Genomic DNA, 24,736 nt, shown 5'->3' with positions numbered 1-24,736 from the left:
TTATACTAAAAACTACAGCTACACATTAGTTAGGGACCCATGATATTCTTTAGGGCTTTTATTACATTTGTGAGTTAGCATCTACTTTTTACTTTATTACAAGAATTTATAAATAAAACATTTGACTTGATTAATAAACTGTTTAATTATAACTTAAATACAAACCATTTTTATTAAAAAAACATTACAAAATTTACATGAAACCCTAAAGTAGCAATTAAATATTTTCTAATTGTTTCTTCTTGCATTTCACCTCAATTTGATGCAACTCTTTTTGCTGCTACATATATTTATTGTGCCTTTCTTCCATCTGCTGCATCACTTTTTGGTGCACCTCCTCTTTATGCAGTATGGATTTTTGGTGGGCCTCTCATTGGTGCAGCAAATGTTTTTGATGCTCTTCCTTAGCATAATTGAACAAATCATCCTCTCTTATTTGTCTTTGTTTCAAAAACTCAATTTTTTTATCCGTGTGGATCATAATCCGCTTCCTTGTTTCCAAAGGGTTAAAAGATTTTTTCCTTTTGTTGTAGGACACAGCTATACAAGAATAAATATAAAAATGTGCCTACACCTTCATTAGATGTATATTAAATTTAACACTTCGGTGTCTAGACCCATCTGAGTTGAAAACGTCACAGAGATTTCCAAGCTGCATCTTTTTGTAGATTGCTGCAGTGATCAGTTGTTTGCAGGTTACGACTGTGTAATCCTTGAGAAGCATCACCAGTTTGGCAGTTTCTTTTTTGGCGAAGTTAGCAGTATGGTCCCTTTAACAAAGCATAAATGTATTACTTTCTATTACGAAACACAAGATAAACCGGAATAAATAACACGAAAATATGTTTGTACTTACTTATTTGACCGTTGGCTGTTTGCGGACATCGTTATTTATATATTTAAGTATCGTTAAAAGTGTAAACCGTATTAAAACACAGAAAAACAACTTTATTTATATCGTGTTATTTAGATTAATTTGACACTTCAAACTCTTCAAAGCGCAAATAACGAATGAAGATGGCAAAAATGGATTTCATTCACTCAATATGTCTAGTGTTGTCATTCAAAATAAATGTTCCCCACAAAAAAGAACCACATTTTTTGGGATGTCATTGCTCATTGCACTGGCAACAAATTGACAAATTGTTAAGTTTAACTATAGTTAAAAAAGGCATTGAAAAACGCATTTACGATTTTACCAATGGTTATTCATTTAACAATAGTTAATGTAACAAATGGTAAAACCATTTTTTACTACGGATCAAAAAACTGGCCCTTAACGTGTACAAGTTGAGAACAATGGATTGTGTACAAGTTCTACTTGTAATTGTTGGATCATTGCAGAATATGCAATTTACTTTAAAATAGCATTTGACAAAGAAGTTAAATGCTATTTTGTCATTTACACTTGGATTATAAATAACAATGTCAATCACAAAAGATGACATGTCGAATAAAAATGTATGTTTTTTTTTTTCGAAAAAAAGGGTTGTTTTGGGTAGGCTGTATAGTATTATACTGTATCGACATACTAAGAAAGTCTTTTAAAATTATGATTATTGAATTTGTGATGTCCGTGTAACTGATGAAGATATATATTCAAATAATTATCAATTCTTTCGTCTTAGAGCTTGTTAGTCAAGGAACTTGCGCCTCGAAGAAAGAATTCATTATTTAACCTTCATGCAGGGTGGTTGTATCACCGGTGCGCGTCATTGGAAGAGGCTGCAGCAAGAGGCCGTGCGGCAGTGTGGTGCCTTCAGCGAGCTGTTGTAGCGGAACCCGATTCTGGTGCTGGACTTTACCTTCTTGGGCGATGTTTTGCTGCCCAAGGGAAAGTTCACGATGCATTCATCGCCTACCGCAACTCTGTTGAAAAGTCTGAAGGCAACGCGGACACGTGGTGCTCCATTGGGTTAGTACATTCTATATTTTATTTAATTGTCATTATTTATATGTGTTCTAACTTGATATGTGTGTCGGGGTATGGGTTGGATACAGAAACATCGGTTTCACTATTGCTACTAGGTGGTCTTGCGTCTCCCAAACAGTTCTTTCTTGGACATTGTGCCTTTGGCTTGATAGTTAAGAGATTTATCCTTAAGAATGTACAGCGAATAAGAGTGTAGGACTACCTTCTTTTTCGTCTTCGTGCTTAGATATAAATATGCTGCTCAAACACGTGCTAAAATTGGCGATGCTTTCTAACACAGGAAAGGTACGTTTCTAACATATGTGAATAATAATGAGTTCTATTTCCCACGAGTTAATTTTTATGTTTTAATACAATTAAGAGCGGATGTGTCAAGATAGGAAAACGGACGTTTACGAAGGATATCAACAGTTATTGATGCTTTTGGAATAAATCGCGTATCGTGTGTTGCTTATAGATGTGCTAATGAATATATTTGCTTAGAATTTATGACCGTGTTGCTGAACGTTTTTTGAATGATGTATTGTAATAAAAATTTCAATCACATTGCTTGTATCCGTTCGTCTTTGTAACTTTAAATTATAAGAAATAATTTTCCTTCACTTTGACTCTGGGTAATTTCTTATTGCGGAATTTATTATTCAATATGGGCAATTCCCATACATAATGAGTGAGGAAAGTTTATACATAGGCAGTAATATTATATCTAAGTTTGTGAGTTTACACGAAACTTTTGGGATTGTAAAACTCCGGGAATAAATATGAATATTCATCATTCGTGGCCATACAAAAGTATTTATTTAATAATTTAAATAACTCTGACATCCATAGGGTGCTATACCAGCAACAGAACCAGCCTATGGACGCGCTTCAAGCTTATATTTGCGCCGTACAACTGGATAAAGGGCACTCAGCTGCTTGGACGAACCTTGGGAGTTTGTACGAAAGCTGTCAAATGCCACGTGATGCCTTCGCCTGCTATACTAATGGTGGGACGGCCGCAACAGCCTCCAGTGCTGCACTAAGACATCGTCTTGCCGCATTAAGGGCTCACCTCGCGCACGCGCCTATGCCTTCTGTCACTGGCAAGTCAGTACCTTTTTTAATTGTTTATTTTTATAGTAAAAATATAATTTAATCGTGTAGGTAACTTAATGAATGTCAGTAAGAAAAAAATATGCTTCTAAATTTACATTTACTGCCAGTTATATTATTTTTATGCCAGTTATTTATTATTATAGTAAAAATATAATTTATTCGTGTAGGTAACTTAATAAATGTCAGTAAGAAAAAAATATGCTTCTAAATTTACATTTACTGCCAGTTCTTAAATACATTTTTTTACTGTTTATAAGCACTGAAATACCTCAATATATTTTTATTTTAGTCACGAATCTCCGACTGGGTTATTGAGTAATGTTATAACTATGCGCATGTAAGAATTCTTTGCTAAACAAACATCAGCTAATCAGCGCAGGGGTAGCAATGGCCGCATAATTACCACGTAACATATTTCGCTAAGCCTGAAACTATAACTGACCCATTTCATATGAGGCTTCCTACGTAAACAATAAGCTATGTCATTTTTTCAGCTTAAAATTTGACTTTGATTTGATGTCATTAGTAGTTAATAATTGATAACAATCGTCATTTGTTTTATTGGGTTTTTTTAGCCTGTGCCTTGTTTGCTTCCGACGTTATCCTTGAAACAACTGCTAAATCTATCACTTCGAGAGGTTGCAAGTACTAAAGAAAAGTTTTGTTGATGCATTTATAATATTTAAATTTGTTTAGAAACCAAAAATACCCTTAATCATACTAATTTTTGTTTGCATATCGAATAGGGTATTAAGATGTGAGGTCCATAAATCAATCTTAGTCTTAGGACCCGGGGTAATCTAGAAAATATTTTATCGTGAAATATAAACTTTTTTGATTCATTTTATATGTTAACAACCAGCAGTCCTAGACCCAAACAAATTATATATAAAATGTTGGCTTGGCTCGTACACATATAATGGTATCAATCGCTTATACGAGTACTGGGAATAAATAAGGCGCAACTGCGTTTCTCTGTGAATATAAAAGATTTATTTACAAAAGAAATATCTATTAATTTACATTTAATAAAAAAAAAAATATATTTACAAATTATTCACTCACCTGTGAATATAAAAGAAACAACATATAAAGCCTATATTCTAGGTTTTTTATAAAATAAAATAATGTAATGAAAAAATTAAATCTATTATGTCAAGTGACAAATTAAACATCGTCGATCAGACGGCAAAGAAGAAAAATAAATTATAAAAAGAGTTTGTATAGGAAAATATGTTTTCCTTACATACATATTTTAGGCAGAGGTACCTACTAAAATGACCAGTATACCAAATTAAGTAAGAAACATCTACCAAACACAATGTGTGGATATCGAAGCCGTGAATTATAATTATAAATCTTTATCGAGGCTTTATTTATCTTCATATGTGAAGTTAACGAATGTTAATTGTCGCCCAAGCGAGTTCTCTAAAACAAAAAGCGAACCGCTTTTGTTAATTAGTGGTATGCAAATTGTCCGTTGATAAGCGTATAATATAAAAAATCTACTAAATATAACCTTGGACTTACGTCAAGAGTTAATTTAAATTATTTGTATTTGGTACAAAGGCACGTGCAATTGAATAGGTCTTATTTGAAATGGTATTTATGAACAGCCAGATGATGAGTTTATAAATCGATTTTTAACAACTTTATATATTTATATTAGTTAATTAATGTGATATTCCAGACGCCGTCCCCTGCCATCTATAGAGGAAGCGTGGAATCTTCCAATATCGGCTGAAATGTCATCTCGCGCGCCCAAATCCGCTCCACCCCCCTACCCTGGAAAGCGTAGCAGCAGCGGAAGCAGTAGCGCAGTTGAAGAGGCGCCGCCACTCACGCCGCACCAGCTGCAAACGCTACAACACCTGCAGAGGAACTCGCATAATCTGTCTCCGCACCAACAAGTACTTTGATTGTGTTTACGGTGAAATAAAACTTCTTAAACATTGAAATCTCTTATCACTCATCTAAAATAGCTGTAAGTAGCTCTCGATTAGGTTTTTTTGCGGTCAGTATTTTAATGAAACTTTAATGTTTTGTTTCAGGCCATGATGCAACAGTTATTATCTCAGTACCGGTTATCGCAAGCGGCGAGGACGCGGACGGTTTGTAACATCCCTTCCCTTTCCCCTAATCCAAAATGGCGGCAGGTTTTAGGCTTAAGATGTGAGTTTTTGACAATTTGATAACAATCACTACGTTTCAGGTTGCGAAAAGTGAAACGAGCGGTAGCAGCGACAACGCGGAGTCGCTGGCCGAAGATTTGTTGAAGAAGTTTGCGGACGCACAGCCAGATGTCAAGAAGGAGACTATCAGTAAGTCATTTTAAGTCAGCTCTCATACCTGAGGTCGTAGGTTCGATTACTGGCTGTGCACCAATGGACTTTCATTCTATGTGCGCATTTAACATTAGCTCGAACGGTGAAGGAAAAGATCGTGAGGAAACCGACATGTCTTAGACCCAAAAAGTCGACGGCGTGTGTCAGGCACTGGAGGCTGATCACCTACTTGCTTATTAGATTTTAAAAAAATGATCATGAAACAGATTCAGAAATCTGAGGCCAAGACCTAAACAGGTTGCAGCGCCACTGATTTTATTTATTTTTGTCTCATTTTATCGAAGGGTCAACGCAATTTGAGAGAAAGAGACGAGTGATTTTAGTAATAAGATTTGTTCGTTGATTGTTTGTTTGTTGATTTGAAATTCCTTTTCTGGGTTTTCATTCAATTAATAAAATTACTAGAAAAGTTTAGCAAATATTTCTATGTTTTATTCATTTATTTTACTGAATAAATTTCCTATAATAACATTTGAAAGCATTAAATGAAAAACTAAATCTAATCATTTTTTCTTTTAATCGAAGGTATTTTTAAAATTAATTATAGGGCAGTTATAGACATGCATATATTTGACTCACTTTTCGTTAGCTTTCTCGTATCGTCTTAACATTTCGATTGGAACCATCATTAGCCACATTCCACTTTTGATCGCGGTCAAAATGAAACACGTTCATTCACGCGCCATTGCTTCAACGAACCCTGAGCTAATTATTAGCTTCCTTCACGAAGTTTAATGAATCTAAGTAATATGCCTAATATTGTGTAAATAAAAAAAATATGTTTATTATGGAATATAAGATACAGGTATCCCTACTTACGATAAAGAAGACAGAGAGTGTAGGCTGAGAGAAAAAGACGGTGTAATAAACTCTTGGTACTCTTTTAAAATAGCAAATCATCATACAAAATGACTATGTCAAACAACACTTATTTTAAAACAAATATCGCAAATTAATTAGAAGTAGCCTGTATAGCACTAGTCCCAGGCCCTTTTCTCAACTATATAATCGTTAACTTTATAGTAAGCCTTTTTACACAGCTTTTCTTTAACAAATTTCTTAAATTTATTTAGGCAGAGATAATAAGAATTTCCTACATATTAAAGGCGAGAATGGCGACCAGTAATTAGTGAATAATTGAGCCTTTAAGGTGACACGAGCATAATACAACTATACTGGAATGTGTCTTCCCAAAGCATTTATCGGAAACAATACGCGTGTCAATCAGATCTTTGTCCAACACGGTCCTGGTACGATACGGTGTCACTACTCATAAACGTATAATTTGCTGTTCAACTTGTTGACTACATACACAAATTGTTCTATAGTAAAATATAACATACAAAAGAGCAACGGAAAAAATACTCTGAAATACAATATCGCGATTATTCTATAACTAATTTAGTCCATAAAATCTTTAAATATAAAATCGACAAAGTTTTGTCGTTAAATATACGTTTGCGATAAGCATTTGTATGAAATGGTTAGACTTGACCGCATTTACTAGGTACAACATGAATTTGTGGTGTCGAAAGTGTTGTTTAATTTGTTTGAATTATTTTAATAATAAAGCAATGAGAATCAATGCTTGTAAATTAATAATTCTAAAACGTAGACTTACACAATATCGTAATTGTTCCATACTTTAGCATAGTAAACTATTTAATACAATTTAATTGTCTTTTCTTCAAACTCACAAACCACTCCAGGAAGAGTAAAACTAAGTTTCAACACCTCTTTCGTATGATTTTATGTAAAGAAAAGTATTGTTATTACAACTTATCGAAGCGTAAAAATATATCGACTGTGAATGTGGTTATTAAAGTTACAAGTGCTTACATACAAAAGACTCTAATTTGGAATTACTAAAAGACCGTCAACGCACCCTAACATGGGTATATCTTTTTTGTCTGTAGGCTCGTTTGCCCCGCTATCATATAATACTCAAAAAATCTTTATTCATGTAGGTAAACAAGTACACTTATGAATTGTCAGAAAGAAGTTAAATTAATTGATTGTCAGAAAGAAGTTAAATTAATTGTAAATTTACATTTACTACCAGTTCGCAAGTCAAGGGCGTAGAGCGGGAGGAAGAACTGGCAAGAAACTTTTTAATCGCCAAGTATTGTCATACAAATTGTTTAAACTGGAGCAAATCAATCCCAAGGATTAGGATCATTTAAGTATTCCTCAAGTTTATGAAAATCTTTATTGATTAATTTTCGTTTCACGAGGACTTTGAGTTTATTTAGTGATAATTCTCTAATTTCGCTTGGAAGTTTGTTGTAAAAACAAACAAAAAAAGTACTTAAGAAAATCTTTGTTGCTGCATTTTTAGCATACTTCTTAAGTCCCAAAACCTCTTGCGTATAATTTTATGTAACGAAAACTACTGTTATTAAAACGTATCAAGTCGTAAAAAGGTATGTTAAGGTTACAAGTGTTAACAATTCCACACCGTTACTGCCACATTCCATGCGATATGTGTTATTTGTCAGCGTGACCTCATTACGTGCCCATACGAGGTACGAACCATTTTCAGAGGCTTATCTATGTATCGATACATCTGTGCATATATTAATTGAACTGCTTCCTTGTTGAAGCTATTTTAACATTTTCGTGGAATGAGACGCATTCCTGTATTTTAATAGTATAAATTAGGGTCGGGGTCATTTAATAGGCAATAGATTTTGTCACTCTTACCGATGCGTCACTATTACGTCTAAGCTTTTTAAATTTTTTTATTTAAATATTAGTTTATTAAATATTTAATGTAGTAGTTTTTATATTTAGTAAATATCTACTATTATATTCATTTCATAGACACACAAGTGTTTTCTTTTTAATATACCTATATGCCACGTTAACATTTTTTTATTGTGACAAGTTCAATGTCAAATATAGCATTAAAGAATGTTTTGCATTTGCGAAATATATTTTCCATTTATTTATAGGCATCGGGATATTGTTATTTTTAAATATTTTGCGTAATTCGCTTTCGTCAATGTGAGCAACATTTTAGTAAAACGTGCGTACTTACAGCAAAACTTGTGATTTCTTTTGCCAAGTTAACTATTGTGTAAAATTTATTTTAAAAGAGCTTCCGCCCGCGTGAATTTCGTGTATTTTGATAAGATTTTTTGTAATCACTTAGCAATAATCATTATATTTCAGTTAAATAAATTAAAATGCGTAAGCCTTTTTAAGGAATTGCTGGAAACCGTTTGGTTATTATTGTGTATACAGTTAGAAAGACTTATATATAATATGTTAGGATTTACTATAACACTATTTTCTATTGTATATTTGTGTAACATCATAATGTCACTAAGGAGTATTTAATAAGTATTGTTATTAAATGCAGTTTCATTGTGCAGGTGATTCGGCCTGTCGTGGCACACTTGTATGCACAGAAACAACTCGTAGCGATGCGGTGTTGAGATTAAAACCTTTGTTTGGTTTCCGCCGATTTAATTGCAACGGCAAGATTAATTGTTCTACTTATTGTTCGATTTAAAGTTCTATTGGGGTATGAATAATACACATGTGTCATAGTTTAACACTGGTTATTGCAATGTGGTAGCGAGTTGATAGGTAGATTGTGATTTAGAATTTGTACATAATATTTTAGTATTATGAAAAAATCCTAAGTCAAAAGTTAATTAGTTCGTATACTTACGCTTAGTCGACACGTATTAATAGAACATGACTCGAGATATGACTTTTTCGTACGTTTCTATCTTCGATTTCGAAAGCCTGGCTGGGGATTTATGGCAGGAAACTATAAAAAGTCAGCTTTTTGTAATGGAGTCGTTTGAGTAACAATGCGTTTGTTTCAGCAGAAGGCGTAACCGGCGAGGCAGTTCTGGGTGGACGGCAGGCCGTCGTGAAGTTGGAGCCGCTAAAGACTGACCCCCTTAAGCCACTCAGTTTTAACATGAATATGACTTCCAAGCAGATACTTGACGCTTGCAAGTGAGTGTTTTTTCGTACTAGACGTATAAGTAATTGAAAAGTATTTATTAGATAGATATTCAAGTGTACAACCTTTTTCCTGTGTCAAAGTTTACAAAGGATTTCTAAAACGGGTAGGTGTTCTTCTGTATGTGTGGAGTATCTATCTAAATATAACTTTCAATGTTTCAGGGATAATGCGGGACCTGCGTCTTCATGGTCCGTGCTGGGCGACGGCTGCGCCCCCCCGGAGCCTCCCCCCGTGCCCCCTCCGCGTCTCAGCCCCGAGCAACTGGCGCCGCCCGCTCCTTTCGTCTACGTGGAGTCGAAGAGAGACGCCTTCTCGCCGCAGCTGCAAGACTTCTGCTTGAAGCACCCGATAGCCGTGGTGCGCGGTCTCACGGCCGCCTTGAAGCTCGACCTCGGCCTCTTCTCGACCAAGACGCTGGTCGAGGCGTGGCCCGACCACGCAGTGGAGGTCCGAACTCAGCTGATGCAGTCCGCCGACGAAAACTGGGATCCCAGCGGAAGGCGGCGCGTGTGGGCTTGCGCCTCGCACCGTTCACACACCACCGTGAGGAAATATGCGCAGTACCAGGCCGGCTCCTTCCAAGACTCGCTGCGGGAGGAGCGCGAACGGGGTGGCGGGGCCCTCGCCGCCGGCGCCCTTTCGGACTCCGACGGCCGCGAGTCGGGACCCGTGAAGAGGCGCCGCGGGGCGCGCATGCTCCGGTTCGGGACCAACGTCGACCTCTCCGACGAGCGCAAGTGGCGGCCCCAGCTGGCCGAGCTGCAGAAGCTGCCGGCTTTCGCGCGCGTCACCTCGGCCGCCAACATGCTGTCGCACGTCGGTCACGTGATCCTCGGCATGAACACGGTGCAGCTGTACATGAAGGTGCCCGGCTCGCGCACGCCCGGCCACCAGGAGAACAACAACTTCTGCTCCATCAACATCAACATCGGGCCCGGCGACTGCGAGTGGTTCGGCGTGCCCGACGCGTACTGGGGCGGCGTCAAGGAGCTGTGCGACCGCCACGGGCTGTCGTACCTGCACGGCTCGTGGTGGCCGGACCCCGAGGAGCTGCGCGCGCACGGCGTCCCCGTGTACCGCTTCACGCAGAGGCCCGGCGACCTCGTGTGGGTGAACGCGGGCTGCGTGCACTGGGTGCAGGCCACCGGCTGGTGCAACAACATCGCCTGGAACGTCGGCCCTCTGACGGCGCGTCAGTACGCGCTGGCGCTCGAGCGCTACGAGTGGAACAAGGTGCAGAGCTTCAAGTCGATCGTCCCCATGGTGCACCTGACGTGGAACCTGGCGCGCAACATCCGCGTGTCCGACCCGCGCCTCCACCGCGCGATGCGCACCTGCCTCATGCAGACGCTCCGGGCGGCGGCCGGCACTCTGGGCGCCGTCCGAGCGCGCGCCGTGCCCGTGCGTTTTCACGGGCGGGCGAGGGGCGAAGCGTCGCACTACTGCGGCGCCTGCGAACGCGAGGTCTGGCACGCGCTGCTCGTGCGCGAGCACGAAAAGAGGCACGTGGTGCACTGCCTGCCCTGCGCGCGCCGGGCTAGTCCCGCGCTGCAGGGTTTCCTGTGCCTCGAGGAGCATCACATGGAGGAGCTGCTGCAGGTGTACGACGCTTTCACGCTGCATCGTCCTCCGCCGCCCAACTCGCACGCGGCGCCACCCGCCCTGCCCGCCTTGCCGGCGACGCCCGACTGAGCGTCCCGCCCTTCGGCTGGCTGAACGTCGACGTACCTGTATTTATTCTGTGTGAGAGTGTACGATGTCACTACGGATCCCTATTTTTAGTTTTGGATTTTTCTAAGGCCGACGGTTTTCGGTTTCCGATTAGAAACACGCTAGTTGAATCCCCCGTCGATACGTAAACGGAAATCGACCAATTTAAGATAAGCTAAGTACGAGTAGCGCGATCTATTTTTAATACGCGACGCGAGGTTATAGAAATTGTTCGAAATCGATATTTTGGTGACGAAGTAATTTTGTACCTAGACTAGATAGATTTACACTTTACACGCTCCTCGATGACTTTTGTGATTGGGCGAGATATTTATAAAAAAGTCAATTCAACGGTATCGTATAAGTATCACGGCTTCGAAAGAGGGGAAAGGGTCGCTTCCGCGCTCGGAGCTCCGCCCGCATTGGTCTCATGTGCTCAGGTGTTCACCACGTAAGTGTATTTTATGTATAGAAGCATATTATTTATTTTAAACATTTTATTTCACTCGAGTAGAGTAGGCCGCGTAGAGAATACTAGCGAGAGCGACGCACGGAGGCTCTGCGTTTTAGGAGGGTCTGGTGAAATGTGCTGTCGAGTCCCAAAGAATGTTTATACTCGCGAAATTCGGGAATGTCGCACTTAGCAATTCTATTAGTTCGGATTTGACCGTCTCCAGTGCGGACACGAAGTGAAGGGACGGAAAGTCGGTCCGCGCCTCTGAGCGAGGTCGGACCGACTCTCGGCAGATACGCATACGGTATCTCGAGGCGTGGGGCGGTTGCATGCTAAATTTTATTCAAGTGTTACGCATTTAAAATGCTGTGTGTTCACCAGCCCTTGCTACCGTCGTGTAGATCGGTTTATAGTAAAATTTGGATTGGAATGTAAAGGATTAGTCTTAATTGTATTTGGCTCGGTGTTAGGCAAATTAGGAAATGGACGAGTTTTGGTATAAGATCTTTTAATACAGATGAAGTAAATGCTAAGCGTTTATCTGATCCGAGAAATATATTTCGCCGTAGAGCTGATTGCAAATGAATTCTCGCATCTTATACCAAATTCGTTTCGCACTCGACACGGATTCGTTCGTTATTTCTTTCGAAGTTTTATCTATGTTAGTGAGATGTGACGGTTGTACTTCACGTGTCGAGTAGCGAAAAGGTCTGATGCTTATTATAAAACATTAGTAACTGGATGTAGCTGTAATGTCTTTTTAGTTATTTAATGTTTTATAATAAATCGTGTGGCACCAAAGTGCAAGGAATGGTCTGTACAGCGAATACCGTTATTTATAGATTATTGTAACATCACTGCCATGTATGACCTTACTGTTTATACTGTAATATTAAATTTTTATTAAACGTGTAATATGGAAAAAATATTTTATTTTCTATTAACTCATTTATGTAATAATAAAATTTGGACAATAATTTTTAAATACCCCAAAAATATGAACAAATTTTGAGTGAAACTGATTAAAATTTTCTAAATTAGACGCATAAAAGCGTAATGTTTATTATTTATAGTGAATAAACTATTAAATCGATTTCAAAGGTTCTTTAGGCTTAATAATAATAATTATTTGTCACAATGTTCGTTCCCATACTCCTCCTAAACGGCTCGATCGATTCTTATGAATTGTTTATGCATATTCAGTAAGTCTGAGATTGGGGTACTGACTTAGACAAAGATTTTTGTTTTTATTTTTTTATGATACATCATCTTTGTGGCAATACGCTCTGCGTGAAGCTATTTATAAAATAAAAAAATGAAACAACATCATACTTAATTTTCACCCCTCTACGATGAACCCCTATTTTTTATTTGTTAATTATTGAACTCTGAGGATTGTATAGAGAAAAATTCACAGAACACCTTAAAAGTTTTTATTCCGGAAAACCGACCATTCTGGATCAAAATGATCCATGTTGGTATGTACTAAAGAGGTAAGTAAAATCACATTAAGGAGAAACGAAGTACGCGGGGGTAGCTAGTGATAGATAAAAATAAAAGCGATATATCTATACAGTTGTCTTTATTGTAAATTCAATTGATAATATTTATAATCCAAAACTAACAGTGTCTAACATGGAGTAACCATTAACATTAGACCCGTATTCCAATTCATATATCACGTCACTGTCAAATGTGTCAACGTCTTTGACAGTGGGTTTCAGTTTCGTCAATTTAGAATACGTGTCTAAAGAACTTTTCAATTCACTATGCGTGCTTATAATATTTAGGTAACAGAGTTCAATGTTTACTGATGGAAGCGAATAATATAAAACAATTATATCTTTGGATTTCTTAAAATATATTCTTTTTTATTTTCACTTATTAGGCGTATTCTAGTAACTTCATAATTTATCATCTCTTAAACACAAAGAGGGAGCTGAATTCAAATAGTCAATAATTACAATAAATTCATATATTTATACTTTTACATAATATCGTTTAAGTAAGCTGTCATAGCACCTATAGTTACAACTAACTAAATTGATTAAATGGTAAATATTGTGCATTTAATGATAAAATACATTCTTAATCTAAGAGAGCATGGAATGAATCTAAATAAAAAGCAGATCTTATCAAAATATAGTTTTAGAAAAATATGATTTTCATGGAAATTCTCTTGTTTGGCATTGCGATTGCACATTTTATTAACCTAAGAATTTTGAAATAGTACTTTATGCCATTCTTGCATTGTTGTTAAATACTTATGTTTTATTAACTTTCATACAATATCTTATAAATTGAGATTGAAACTTTTATTAAAAGGACCATGGATGATCCATACAAACGCGCAAAGTTGTCACAGATCACAATACATTAACAATACAATAGAAACTCCTTGGTGATGTAAACTTCGTTAAATTGTGATCATATAATGATATAAAGATCACAGATAAACATATGAATTACCAATTTGTGTATTAAATATTTTTTTACAAATTAGATAATTTAGTATTTTAGTAAGGAGTAACTTGTAAATAATGATATAGCAAGTTAAATTTTAATCACTGAATGAAAACTTAAATTAATAATATATGTAGTAATGAATGCATTGCAAATTGGAAGACAAAATTCGATAAGAATATTATATAGTGCATATAAAAACATGTCTATAAGCTTAAAACTAATTATAGGCCCTTTGCAAAAGATAAAGAAAAAATTGTTAATATATCACGAGATACAAGAATAAATGCATTTTATATTATACAAATATTTAAATATATTGTTAGGAAATACACATTTAAACGCGATAATAATTCGTGTGTAAATCCATCAGACAATATACGACAACAATCACTGCGCTGATGACATCATACCCTGAAACGCGATTACGAAGTTATTCCGACCTCTAAAGCTATACACAACGTCTGGACCGTAGCCACTGAGGCCTTCTGACCAGTCACTAGGGATGTGAAAAAATAATCGATTTGTTTATGCGATTTTTATATTTAAAATAATCGATTAATAATCGATTATTTTATTCAGCAGCACAAGACTACATACAATTAAAAAGACAACAAAAATACTGCAATGTGCTACTGAAAAGGAATACACTCAGCATTTATCAAAACGAGATGAAGTTAATTTCGATTTTGATTATTCTTAAACGTTAATTTGTGTTTATAATTTCTATTGTTTATTTTTAATTTAAAAAACCATGAAAAATTAAATATTTAGGGTGTTTATTTTGAAATTAATTCAAAAATTAGGAAAAATTCGATTATTCATGCTAAAAAAATAATCGATTAATAAAAAATCGATTTTTTTATGCAGAATGTCACATCCCTACCAGTCAGTCACACTGGTCGGTCCTCCCTTAAGGACTTAAGGCCAGAAGAACAACATTCTCCTTCCTCCACAGTTTTATTTAAATGTAGCCTAAACGATTCGTAATTACTAACAATACGATTGTTAGTAATTACGAATCGTTTAGGCTTAGTATTGAAAAAAATCTATGAATCGTTTTTTAAGATTACACAAACTAGTTGGTAAACTGTTACAGCTTTTTAATTGGACTAATAGTAATTGTCGCCATGGTAACCGGGTGCATATATTCCTTTGAAATTTGTAACCATGGAAACAAAAATTGTACTTTTATAGTACATGTAGTTAATAGGACTTTGGGTCCTAATTTAAATATCAAGTATTACTTGGCACTAGGCCAGTATTCAAACATCAATCGAGATTAAAGCAGTATCGGGAGCTGTCAAAACTTGTATTTGACTTAAAATTGTCGATGAATCGTGATTTTCAAATGTGATGGAAAATTTAATTATTTAAGCTAAGACATTTTACAACTCTTTAGATATTCGATTTTAAACTACCCTCTCAAAGTCAACATATTCTCAACTACCCTCAACTTTTCTTCAAAACATTTTCTTTACTTCTAACATATATAGGTTAAAATCTTGCAGTTAACAGTCCAGTTTTAACACTTAACAATTGTCCGTTTCAATACGTGTGTCCGTAATGCGTGTCCGGCAATCAGGATCTCATAACAGGTTTCCGAAGCAAAAGTGCAGAGTCAGCAGACACAATCGGCAGCTCGTTGGTACAGTGGTATTTGATGAGGTGAGGCACGCTCTCGAAAACTCGGTCCTTCGTTCGAACCTGTAATAAATTCAAATATCATTTTAATATAAAGCTGATTTGTTTGCTCTCATCTTAGGAACTATTACATAGTATATTTAACAAACAAACGAATAAACACGGAGTAGATGCGCTATTATCTATCACCAAATAGCTGGTTTAAAGCCTTCCCTAGGCACAACGAGAACCAGTTAGGTACTGTGACAATTAATAAAAAAATATACAGAAAAGAAAGATTTGTCTATTGGTGATAAGAAAAGCGAAACACAAAAGCATTACTTATATGAGACGATCACTAATTTACGTTTGTCTGTTAAAGAGAACCGTCGTGGGGGTTTGAAGTCATCCCTATCTTTCATGTTATGTAACACTGTTATTATAGTTTTAAATATGAAAAAAAAAAAATGTTTTGTGAATACAGAAACTGACACAATAATTTATTATTACAACAATAAAATAAGGGACAAAACCGCGTGTGTATAACAGTTTGTTTAGTTTAGTTTTATATAACAGAGGGCAAATGGGCAGGAGGATTGCCAGAAAGTTCGTAAGTGAAATTATTAAAATTGTGAAATACATTTTGATGCCATATCATATCATACATATTATATCGGTATTAACCTAATAAATCAATATAAGTAAATGAATGCCATATTCCATAGACTAGAGTCTGGACTATAGAAATTTCGTGTCTCCTTGCTAGGTCAAAATGTTTTCAAAAGGTGGCCAACGAGTAGGCTCACCCAATGTTAAAAGACACCGCTGCCCGTAGACACTGTACCTTATTTGGTATTCGTATGTCCTTATAAGGTACTGAGTATTGTAATGAATCAAGGCTCTTCAAGACACGACTATTTAATATGAGTGTTGGTTGGTACAATACTGATTGATATTAAAACATTGATGTATTTTTATTAATCATGAAGGCACAACACTCACAATGTAAAAAATCTTGCTATTTTCTTGAACTTAAGTGGTATTGGTTCGGAAATTCGCTTACCACTCCATTAGGGTCGACAAGCAGCAAATGTTTGTGATGTCCGCGTCGAGATCCCGTTAAGACAAACTGACCGGGGCACGCGCTCGACTCTCGCACTAGGAATTCGCCATCTTCTACCACCAACTGCAAACATATAATCAGATTTAAGTGTTTTAAGAGACAGGCATTGGCATAGACTAAAGAGGGACACACACGGTCCATGACATGATTTTATATACCCTAATATACTTGATATATATAAGTATGTATTCATATAAAAAAAACATTCGACATGCGCTCAAACTAAAATACTTAATCTTTCGTCTCTTTCTGCGAAGTCTTGTTAATGCTATGGTGAAAAGAGACAGATGAGTTTAAAGGGTACAAATACAGTGATTTATGAATGAATATGTATATTTATACAAATTATAAAATATATACAATTTTTTAGACATAATATTTAACATAGTTGGTACCTTTTCGGCAGCACTCCTTGAGATAGCACCATGGAACCACGGTTCCCTAGCGAGTAGAGCAGCCTGTGCGCTCGGCCCTAGAGGCTCGGCCTCTGCCCCCGCCGGCGAAGTACCGGGAGATGTCGACGATGACGTCAAAGGGGCTGCTGTGAAGGGCTCTGAAAAATTACAATAATAGGCTATTTGACAAGACTTGAAAAAACATTTCAGATTATTTATTAGTGACTAAATAACTTATTCAACTTTGTATTTTGTAATCCTGTTAAGTATTAGCTTTAAAATTTTCAAATGAAACATTTATAATTTAAAGAACCCGCCGAAAGATCTCTCTCTAGAACTCTAGGCAAGATGGCGCGTACCAGTCCATGGTCTATGGTATGGTATGGCATGACGGACCATGCGTTTTTTACGTGTTAGCATTAATGAATTTTACCAACACACATATATAACATAATTCAATCAAACACAGTCTCCGACGACATTAAACTCTAAGATTGTATAAGGATTAGACAGGCGAAATCATTTTCACACAAGATACAAGATTCGATACTAAGTGTCACGTGACTGACGTGTTAATATAAAATCAATATTTATAACAATTTTTTTTATTAATAAAATCCATATTTTATAATAACACTTGTGTTTCATACTATCAAAGTGTTAGTGTTATTGCGATTAAGAATATAAAAATATGGTTTTGAAGTTGACATAATTTTTTAACAAACTACCAGAAACATTAAATACGCATCGAAGGACCAAAATGTACGGTTCCTGGGTCATCGAGGCGCTTTAAATAATAGAGGATATTTAGTTTTACTCTATATTTACTACCCGCGTACAACAATAGAGTATAAGCGAAATAATGAAATGTTAATTGCTATGAAACGAATGAATGCAACAGTTGAAGAGAGTGCCTACGTCTGGCTATACTCTCGGGGCCTAGCTCCGACTATTTAGGAAATCGCCACGCTTATAAAACTAATAAAACCTGAGTGAGAAAAATGTGCCTTGGCTCGTACACAACTTCTGTGACTGATTCACAAACAATTACGTCGAAAAAATCACTAGTTTGATTTAAAAGCGAGTCAGTGACTCATTCAAGATTCATTCCGCTGCGAGATTCGGTCCGTGGTCCATGAAAAGACTTAAAGTGACTAAGCGCAATCTGTGTCAGCCTGTAATGATGTATACACCTATACCTTATATGTATGTTAAGTTGCAAATCTTTTGCCTGACAGGTTTTTTTTTAAAACTCGAAGCATCAATATAATTCTGTCTGTATGAGCGTGATATTATCAAAAACTTCTGAACAGATTTTTATCGTTTAAAAGTAATGCCTTAGGAAGCTTTAGGTGTTTAACTAATTATGGTTTTATGTAAATTTACTTTTACTTTAATTTTTACTTTTAAAAAATAATTTACTTTTCAAAATAAACGAAATCCACGCGTGCATGCATGTCCCATTGTCTAAACACATAATATAGTACGTTTATATGTACTTATACTTACGCATATCAAATATGTCTGTATGATGGTTGGGTAGCAATGCGGTGGGGGGAGTGCGGGGTGGGGGCGTCTGGTTCACGTACTGACGGACACTTTCCTCACAACTGGAATCAAAAGCATATAATTATTCACGAGAATAGAATAATGTACTATTCTACATTTTTAGCTCTAGCTACTGCCCCGGTAGAATGCGAAGGCGACACTGATCATTAGGCGGGATACACACGAGGTGATTTTTTTAGAGGATATTGCTCACCCGGCTCTCTAATAACGGGATGCCTGATGTGATTTGAGTTACGTATATTGAATTGCGGGGAATGCACAAAAAGGATTACTTCCTCGGTTATCAAAAAATGGGTATGATGTAGAAACGTCTTTTATCTATTAAACAAAAAAGAATAATTCAAATCAAATAATGTATCTAAAATAATGATTGCCTCGAAGGATCATTATTTTTCATATTTCAAGTCTAAAACGACAGAGAAATAATAAATTCGGGTCATTCTTATAACCTTGTACGCTGAAAATGCGAAAAAGTACTAAATTTACTGAAGGAACAGTAATTTTTTAAACACATTATTTAAAACGTCTATTTCCTTCAAATAAAGTAATAAATGGATTGATAAAGTATAATATCATGGTGCTAAAAAATCTTACCATCAATCACACAAACAGCTTCCACACAACTGATGTTAATAAATCAATTAAGTGAATATTAATGTATTATGAATACTCACATAATTTTCCTCTTAACTTATGTATAGATAATTATTAATATTCAAACATAATGAGTTCATTAGTAGTTTAATAAAACTTTATGTTTATTTAAACTTTACCTGCATGCTTCTAACAATGCGGTTAACAAACAGGATATAAAGGGTATTTCAACAAGAAGTTCGTTTTTCAATTGTGGCAACACCGAGAACGTGATAGTTTTGACATTTAGTTTTTGGCGGTATTCGTAGCAGGTGCTTTGGCAATTATTACAATGAATTCAATTTCGCTCGAAAATCGCATTAAAATAATTCAAATCCACTATAAAAATGGTGGTTCTGTTAAAGTTACATTTCGTAAAATTCGTGATATTTTCGGCCAGCATAATCGTCCTTCTGAGACCGCTGTTAAGAATTTGGTCGCGAAATTTGAGTCGACAGGCTCGGTACAAAATGTGCCAACACCAACACGTGTTCGACCGGGTCGTTCAACAGAAAACATCGCCGCTGTGAGCCACAGTGTTGAAGAAGATCAAAGTTTTGTCAATTTCACGACGTTCTCAACAATTGGGGTTATCCAAAAGCACAACATGGCGAATTTTGCGAAAGGATTTGGCTTTGAAGCCTTACAAGATTCAACTGGTGCAGGAATTAAAGCTGATCGACCATTCAAATCGCCGCAGATTCGCTCAGTTCATTCAGGAACAACCTGCTGGTTTTTCTGAAAAAATCATTTTTTAAGACGAAGCCCATTTTCATTTGTCAGGGTACGTCAACAAGCAAAATTGTCGCATTTGGGCTTCTGAAAATCCTAAAGCAATTATTGAGAAGGCTTTGCATACTCAACGTGTTACTGTGTGGTGCACTATGTGGTCTGGAGGCGTGATTGGGCCGTTTTTTTTCGAAGATGAGGCTGGAAATGCGGTAACAGTCAATGGATCACGGTATCGCGAGATGTTAACCACTAAATTTTGGCCTATTATTGATGACATGGATATCACTGAAATGTGGTTTCAACAGGACGGTGCCACATGTCACACAGCCAATGAAACGATCAATTTATTGCAAACCAAATTTCTCGAGCGCATAATTTCGCGAAATTCAGCTGTTAAGTGGCCAGCCAGATCGTGTGATTTAACACCACTGGATTATTTTTTGTGGGGCTATGTTAAAGACAGAGTCTATACGGAGCCAATCGAATCGATTGCAGCCTTAAAACTCAAAATCCGTGATGTCATTAACGAAATAGACCCTCCATTTTGCCAAAAAGTGATTAAAAATTTTGATGAAAGAATCAACATCTGTCAGCGTGGTCGTGATGGACATTTGCCAGATATCATTTTTCATTCATAATTGCCAAACTTTTCTCTTTGTAATACAATAAAATTTTTATTCATTTTCCTCTAAATTCTTTGTTTTATTTTGTTTAAAAAACAAAGTTCTTGTTGAAAAACCCTATACAAGGCAACCGTGGATGGTGAAATAGGGTTGGGTAGGCCTGGTCGTACATACCTGGACCAAATCCAGGAAGTACTAGAGAAGGGACAAGTTAATAGTACCCATGACCGACGGGCATGCATGGTGAATGTTATGAAAGTGGTGGTTAGGACCGTAGCAATGGAGATCCATGGTCTCTACCTACCACTTAGGGAAAAATGCGTGATAATATCAATAAATATTAAAAAAGGCCATCTTTTGGTATTTTGCAAGCTATTGTCGTCGTCCGCGCAAATCAGGTCTGGTTATTACTTATATAATGTAACTACAGGATTGGTGCAAATTTTGACACAAGACACAAAATCAGTTTAACATAAATTATCAAACATATAACCCCTAGAAAGCTATCAAATATGCTAAAAATGGTGACAATTGCCAGATTAAATATACAAAAAAAACAAATAATATTACATCAAAATAGTTTCTGTTGTGTTCTTATTGAAGTGTGACCTTTTTAGCATAGTCAAGGGGTTTGTACATCAGAATGATTGGTCTAGTAGTTAGTACCCCTGACTGCAAATCCATGGGTCCCGGGTTCGATCCCCGGCTGAGACGAACATCGATGTGATGAGCATTTGGTGTTGTGCTTAGGTCTTGGGTGTTTAAATATGTATTTATATGTCTATCTATCTATAATATGTATGTATATCCGTTGCCTAGTACCCATAACACAAGCTTCACCAGCTTAGCATGGGACTAGGTCAATTGGTGTGAATTGTCTTTAAAAAAATAAAAAAAAAAAAAAAAAAAAAAATGATTTGCTTAATAAACTTTTATGTCGTATTATAATGATATGTGAACTCACGAAGATATAGGTGGTAGAGAAGCCAATGGCGGCGGTGGTGGATGTCGATGGTGAGAGATGGGCGCGGCAGGCGGCGCCGGCTCCGGTGGGATTTTGTCCGGCATGTCATTGTAGTACTCACGATCTTCTAGAGGAACCTCTGCTGAGGTCGCGTGAGACGAACCATTTATATTCAACCTGATAATAGTACTACATGTATTTATATGTACAATCAACAAATATAGTGACAGTGAAGTATTAATGTCTGGTAAATTGCATCATGAAGAATGTTTCATAATATGTCAAAATGAAATAAATAAATAAAACAAATTTATTTTGGCAATAAATCAAATTATTAATAGTAATTAAACATTTGATATAAGACATAAACATATAATATAGATTTATAAATTATTAAAAAAAAATATTTGTAAGTCTAATGAACAAGTTAGATATTTGTTATTTATAACTAGGATGGATTTCTCTTTAAGTTCTTTCCAATCACAATATTTATCTTTCTGTTTTAACCAGTTTTTTGAAATATGAATCATATAAGGATATAAGGTAATGGTCAGTGTGAGTCATTAAGTAAGCAAGATTTTAAAACATACACTATAAGTAAAAGTGTAAAGTCCCACTGTAACAGGCTGCTAAGTAACAAAATACTAACCAAAATATGGATATATTTTTGGCTGCTTAATAATAAATAAATAATTATTCTATATTATTACTAACCAGTAACAGCAATTTTTATAATCATAGAGGTTGTCATTTCAGTATAAAACATTACTTACGAAGTAGGCTTTGTAAGAAATTCCTTAAAGCGCAACTCAAATGCTTGTCCTATAGTAGCTATGACATCCTGAGCCAGCCGACCTCCACACTCCAGTACATAACAAGCACGCCACTCAGTGGGGGGTACAGATTTAGCCACATATGCTACAAAGTCTAGTGAGTCCTGGAAAATTAAAGTATTGAGTTTTCTAATTTGGCAAGTCCGGAAAATCTTTTAAAAAATATTTTTAATTTATTGTATAAGGAATAGGAATTGATTGAAATTTTAATACTAACTTGATCACCACCAGAGGCAAATGAAACTCGAGGCATATCATGTCGGGCAATAGTTTCACCTCCCTCTAGGGCGGCCAATGTGATTGCTCTTGAAGATACGGTTAACGCAACATTTGAACCTGAATGAGCCATTCGAGGCTTTGCAGCAAGAGCACAAGATGCTGCCTGACTAATGCGACGTTTTTTATCAGCTGACCTTAATCCTGCAGCTGCACATACTCTAGCAATACATTCTCTGAAACATAAACAGAATAATTTGTAAACATTTTATAAAAATAAGACTGGTGAATGCAAATTTATGTGATACGCACTTGGCTACTTGAGAGCGAGTTTCGAAGTCTAATTTCTTCATAGACGTTAACACCTCCATACACCCTATGTACTGCACAAAAATAAGGTAGTTATTATAGCAACAGAAATGTAGGAAAAGATATAAGAGATGGTAATCATTTTCAATTTTACCCGCACTGCGTATGTTATACCATCGCTGGCCAAAACAGAATCAGGGTGAAGCCAACCCCTAGCCGGCTTTGCTACAAAGGGTCCGCTATCAGCCATCTCTACGCGGAGCCACAAGCACAAATAAGTAACTTATCCATAAACTTCACTAAATTTCAATCAATTGAACTTTCATTGTGATTCAAATCAATTCAGACCGTCATGATATTCTTCTAACAAGTAACTCTTCAGATCAAATTTATTACCGTTATAAACTAAAACTAGGAAAATTTTATCACTTGAGATCACAACTATCAAAAATACTAGTAAGTAGTAACTAGTTTAATCGATAAGAAAAATTTCACTATAAATTTTTATTTTCATTTCACCATTTCACCAGTGATCACAAATGTAAACTTTTTTGACAATAAACGAAAATCAAAATACAAATGTATAATGACATTCATGACAATGACAACTTATGTCTGAAGCTGACAACCAAGTGGCAACTTACAACAGATACAATATCTGTGCCAATTTGGTTTTTTGTTATAGTGACAACACTGTAACATCATTATAGTTTCACAGTTATGAGTTATCCCTTGATACGAAAAACTTTATGAAAAACTTAAAAGTACATATATTATTTTTGTAAATCAATGAAATAAGGTGTAACAAATAAGAATTACTAGTACTTTCCAGACGCTAGTACGGATAATCACCATTTTTTTTCACACGAACTCTATATCTGATGAGCGAGTTCCGTAGCTGTGTTTATTTAATTTCGAATTAAATTTTTATAGCTTAGTTTATCTGCGGCACGTTTTGCAATGCTATAATAATTGCTAAATAATAATTTAGCGCTATTAATCTTAAATATCCTTTTATTTTTTTACGACAAACACTGCAATTAAGAGGATATAAATAAAATAAATAACAATAAAAATAGTCTTTATTCGAGTACACACTAGACTACACTAAACTGCACCAAGCCCATGTCATTATGTTTTACACTAGTACTCGACCTCCGACTGTGTGAAGGCATCCTCCAAATTCATCCACTTGCTTCTATTCCTCGCGACGAAGACAATTCTGTCCTGCTATCTCTTTTATTCCATGTTCCCAAGTTTGTGGTATTCTCTTCCCATTCCAAATAACCCTTAAGAGGGTATTCATAAAAAATAAATTATTCGTAAAAACATTAATTATATAATCATTTGAATTTGTCATAAAAACGGTGTAATTTTTTCTAAAGTTTGAATATTGTACGTAACGTCTAATTAAACACCATGTAAAATTCTTGGATTATTTGGTTGGATTCAGGTACCAATGTTGTAATCAGAAAACTAAAAAACATCACGTAGGTAATTTGCAAAATGACTCTCTCGACGTAAGCTGATGATGTCATATTTACTGATCATTCCGATGTCAAGTCATACCGTAGATAAACTACCGTCCTCCGACCGTGCATACGTATGAACAAATTTCCGGGCGTTTACGAAGTATAATTCGTTGGAATAGGAACAGTTTTTTAATTGCTATCGCTTCAATTGCAATACCTGAAAAGGTTAAAGGTTTGGCAGCCATTTTAAACATTT

At 36.1% G+C, this 24,736-nt stretch overlaps 2 protein-coding genes across 4 annotated transcripts in view; one reads left to right on the top strand and one right to left on the bottom strand.

Annotated features, from left to right (window-relative positions):
- Window positions 1-12,440, top strand: part of LOC125049773 (lysine-specific demethylase 6A) — a 29,493-nt gene extending 17,053 nt beyond the window's left edge. For 2 of the 3 annotated variants that reach the window (XM_047649262.1, XM_047649428.1), the window contains 7 exons: window positions 1,690-1,915; window positions 2,765-3,022; window positions 4,722-4,941; window positions 5,083-5,142; window positions 5,244-5,352; window positions 9,216-9,351; window positions 9,523-12,440. In XM_047649262.1, the coding sequence (XP_047505218.1) occupies window positions 1,690-1,915; window positions 2,765-3,022; window positions 4,722-4,941; window positions 5,083-5,142; window positions 5,244-5,352; window positions 9,216-9,351; window positions 9,523-11,053 (2,540 nt within the window). In that variant the 3' untranslated portion in view covers window positions 11,054-12,440. The remainder of the gene's footprint in view (window positions 1-1,689; window positions 1,916-2,764; window positions 3,023-4,721; window positions 4,942-5,082; window positions 5,143-5,243; window positions 5,353-9,215; window positions 9,352-9,522) is intronic. The other variant, XM_047649342.1, reaches the window with a different exon arrangement.
- Window positions 12,441-15,026: 2,586 nt separating this feature from the next.
- Window positions 15,027-23,564, bottom strand: LOC125052204 (SHC-transforming protein 1). Its single transcript, XM_047652873.1, has 9 exons — window positions 23,163-23,564; window positions 23,012-23,082; window positions 22,701-22,935; window positions 22,424-22,587; window positions 21,651-21,827; window positions 18,639-18,739; window positions 17,130-17,287; window positions 16,675-16,797; window positions 15,027-15,695 (listed from the first exon to the last, which is right to left on the bottom strand). The coding sequence occupies exons 1-9, from the start codon at window positions 23,256-23,258 to the stop codon at window positions 15,570-15,572; spliced, it is 1,251 nt and encodes a 416-aa protein (XP_047508829.1). The 5' UTR covers window positions 23,259-23,564; the 3' UTR covers window positions 15,027-15,569.
- Window positions 23,565-24,736: the final 1,172 nt, after the last annotated feature.

Source organism: Pieris napi, chromosome 1 (assembly GCF_905475465.1).
Source record: "Pieris napi chromosome 1, ilPieNapi1.2, whole genome shotgun sequence".
NCBI classification, from domain to species: Eukaryota; Metazoa; Arthropoda; class Insecta; order Lepidoptera; family Pieridae; genus Pieris; species Pieris napi.
This window is presented reverse-complemented; position numbering and strand designations above follow the sequence as displayed.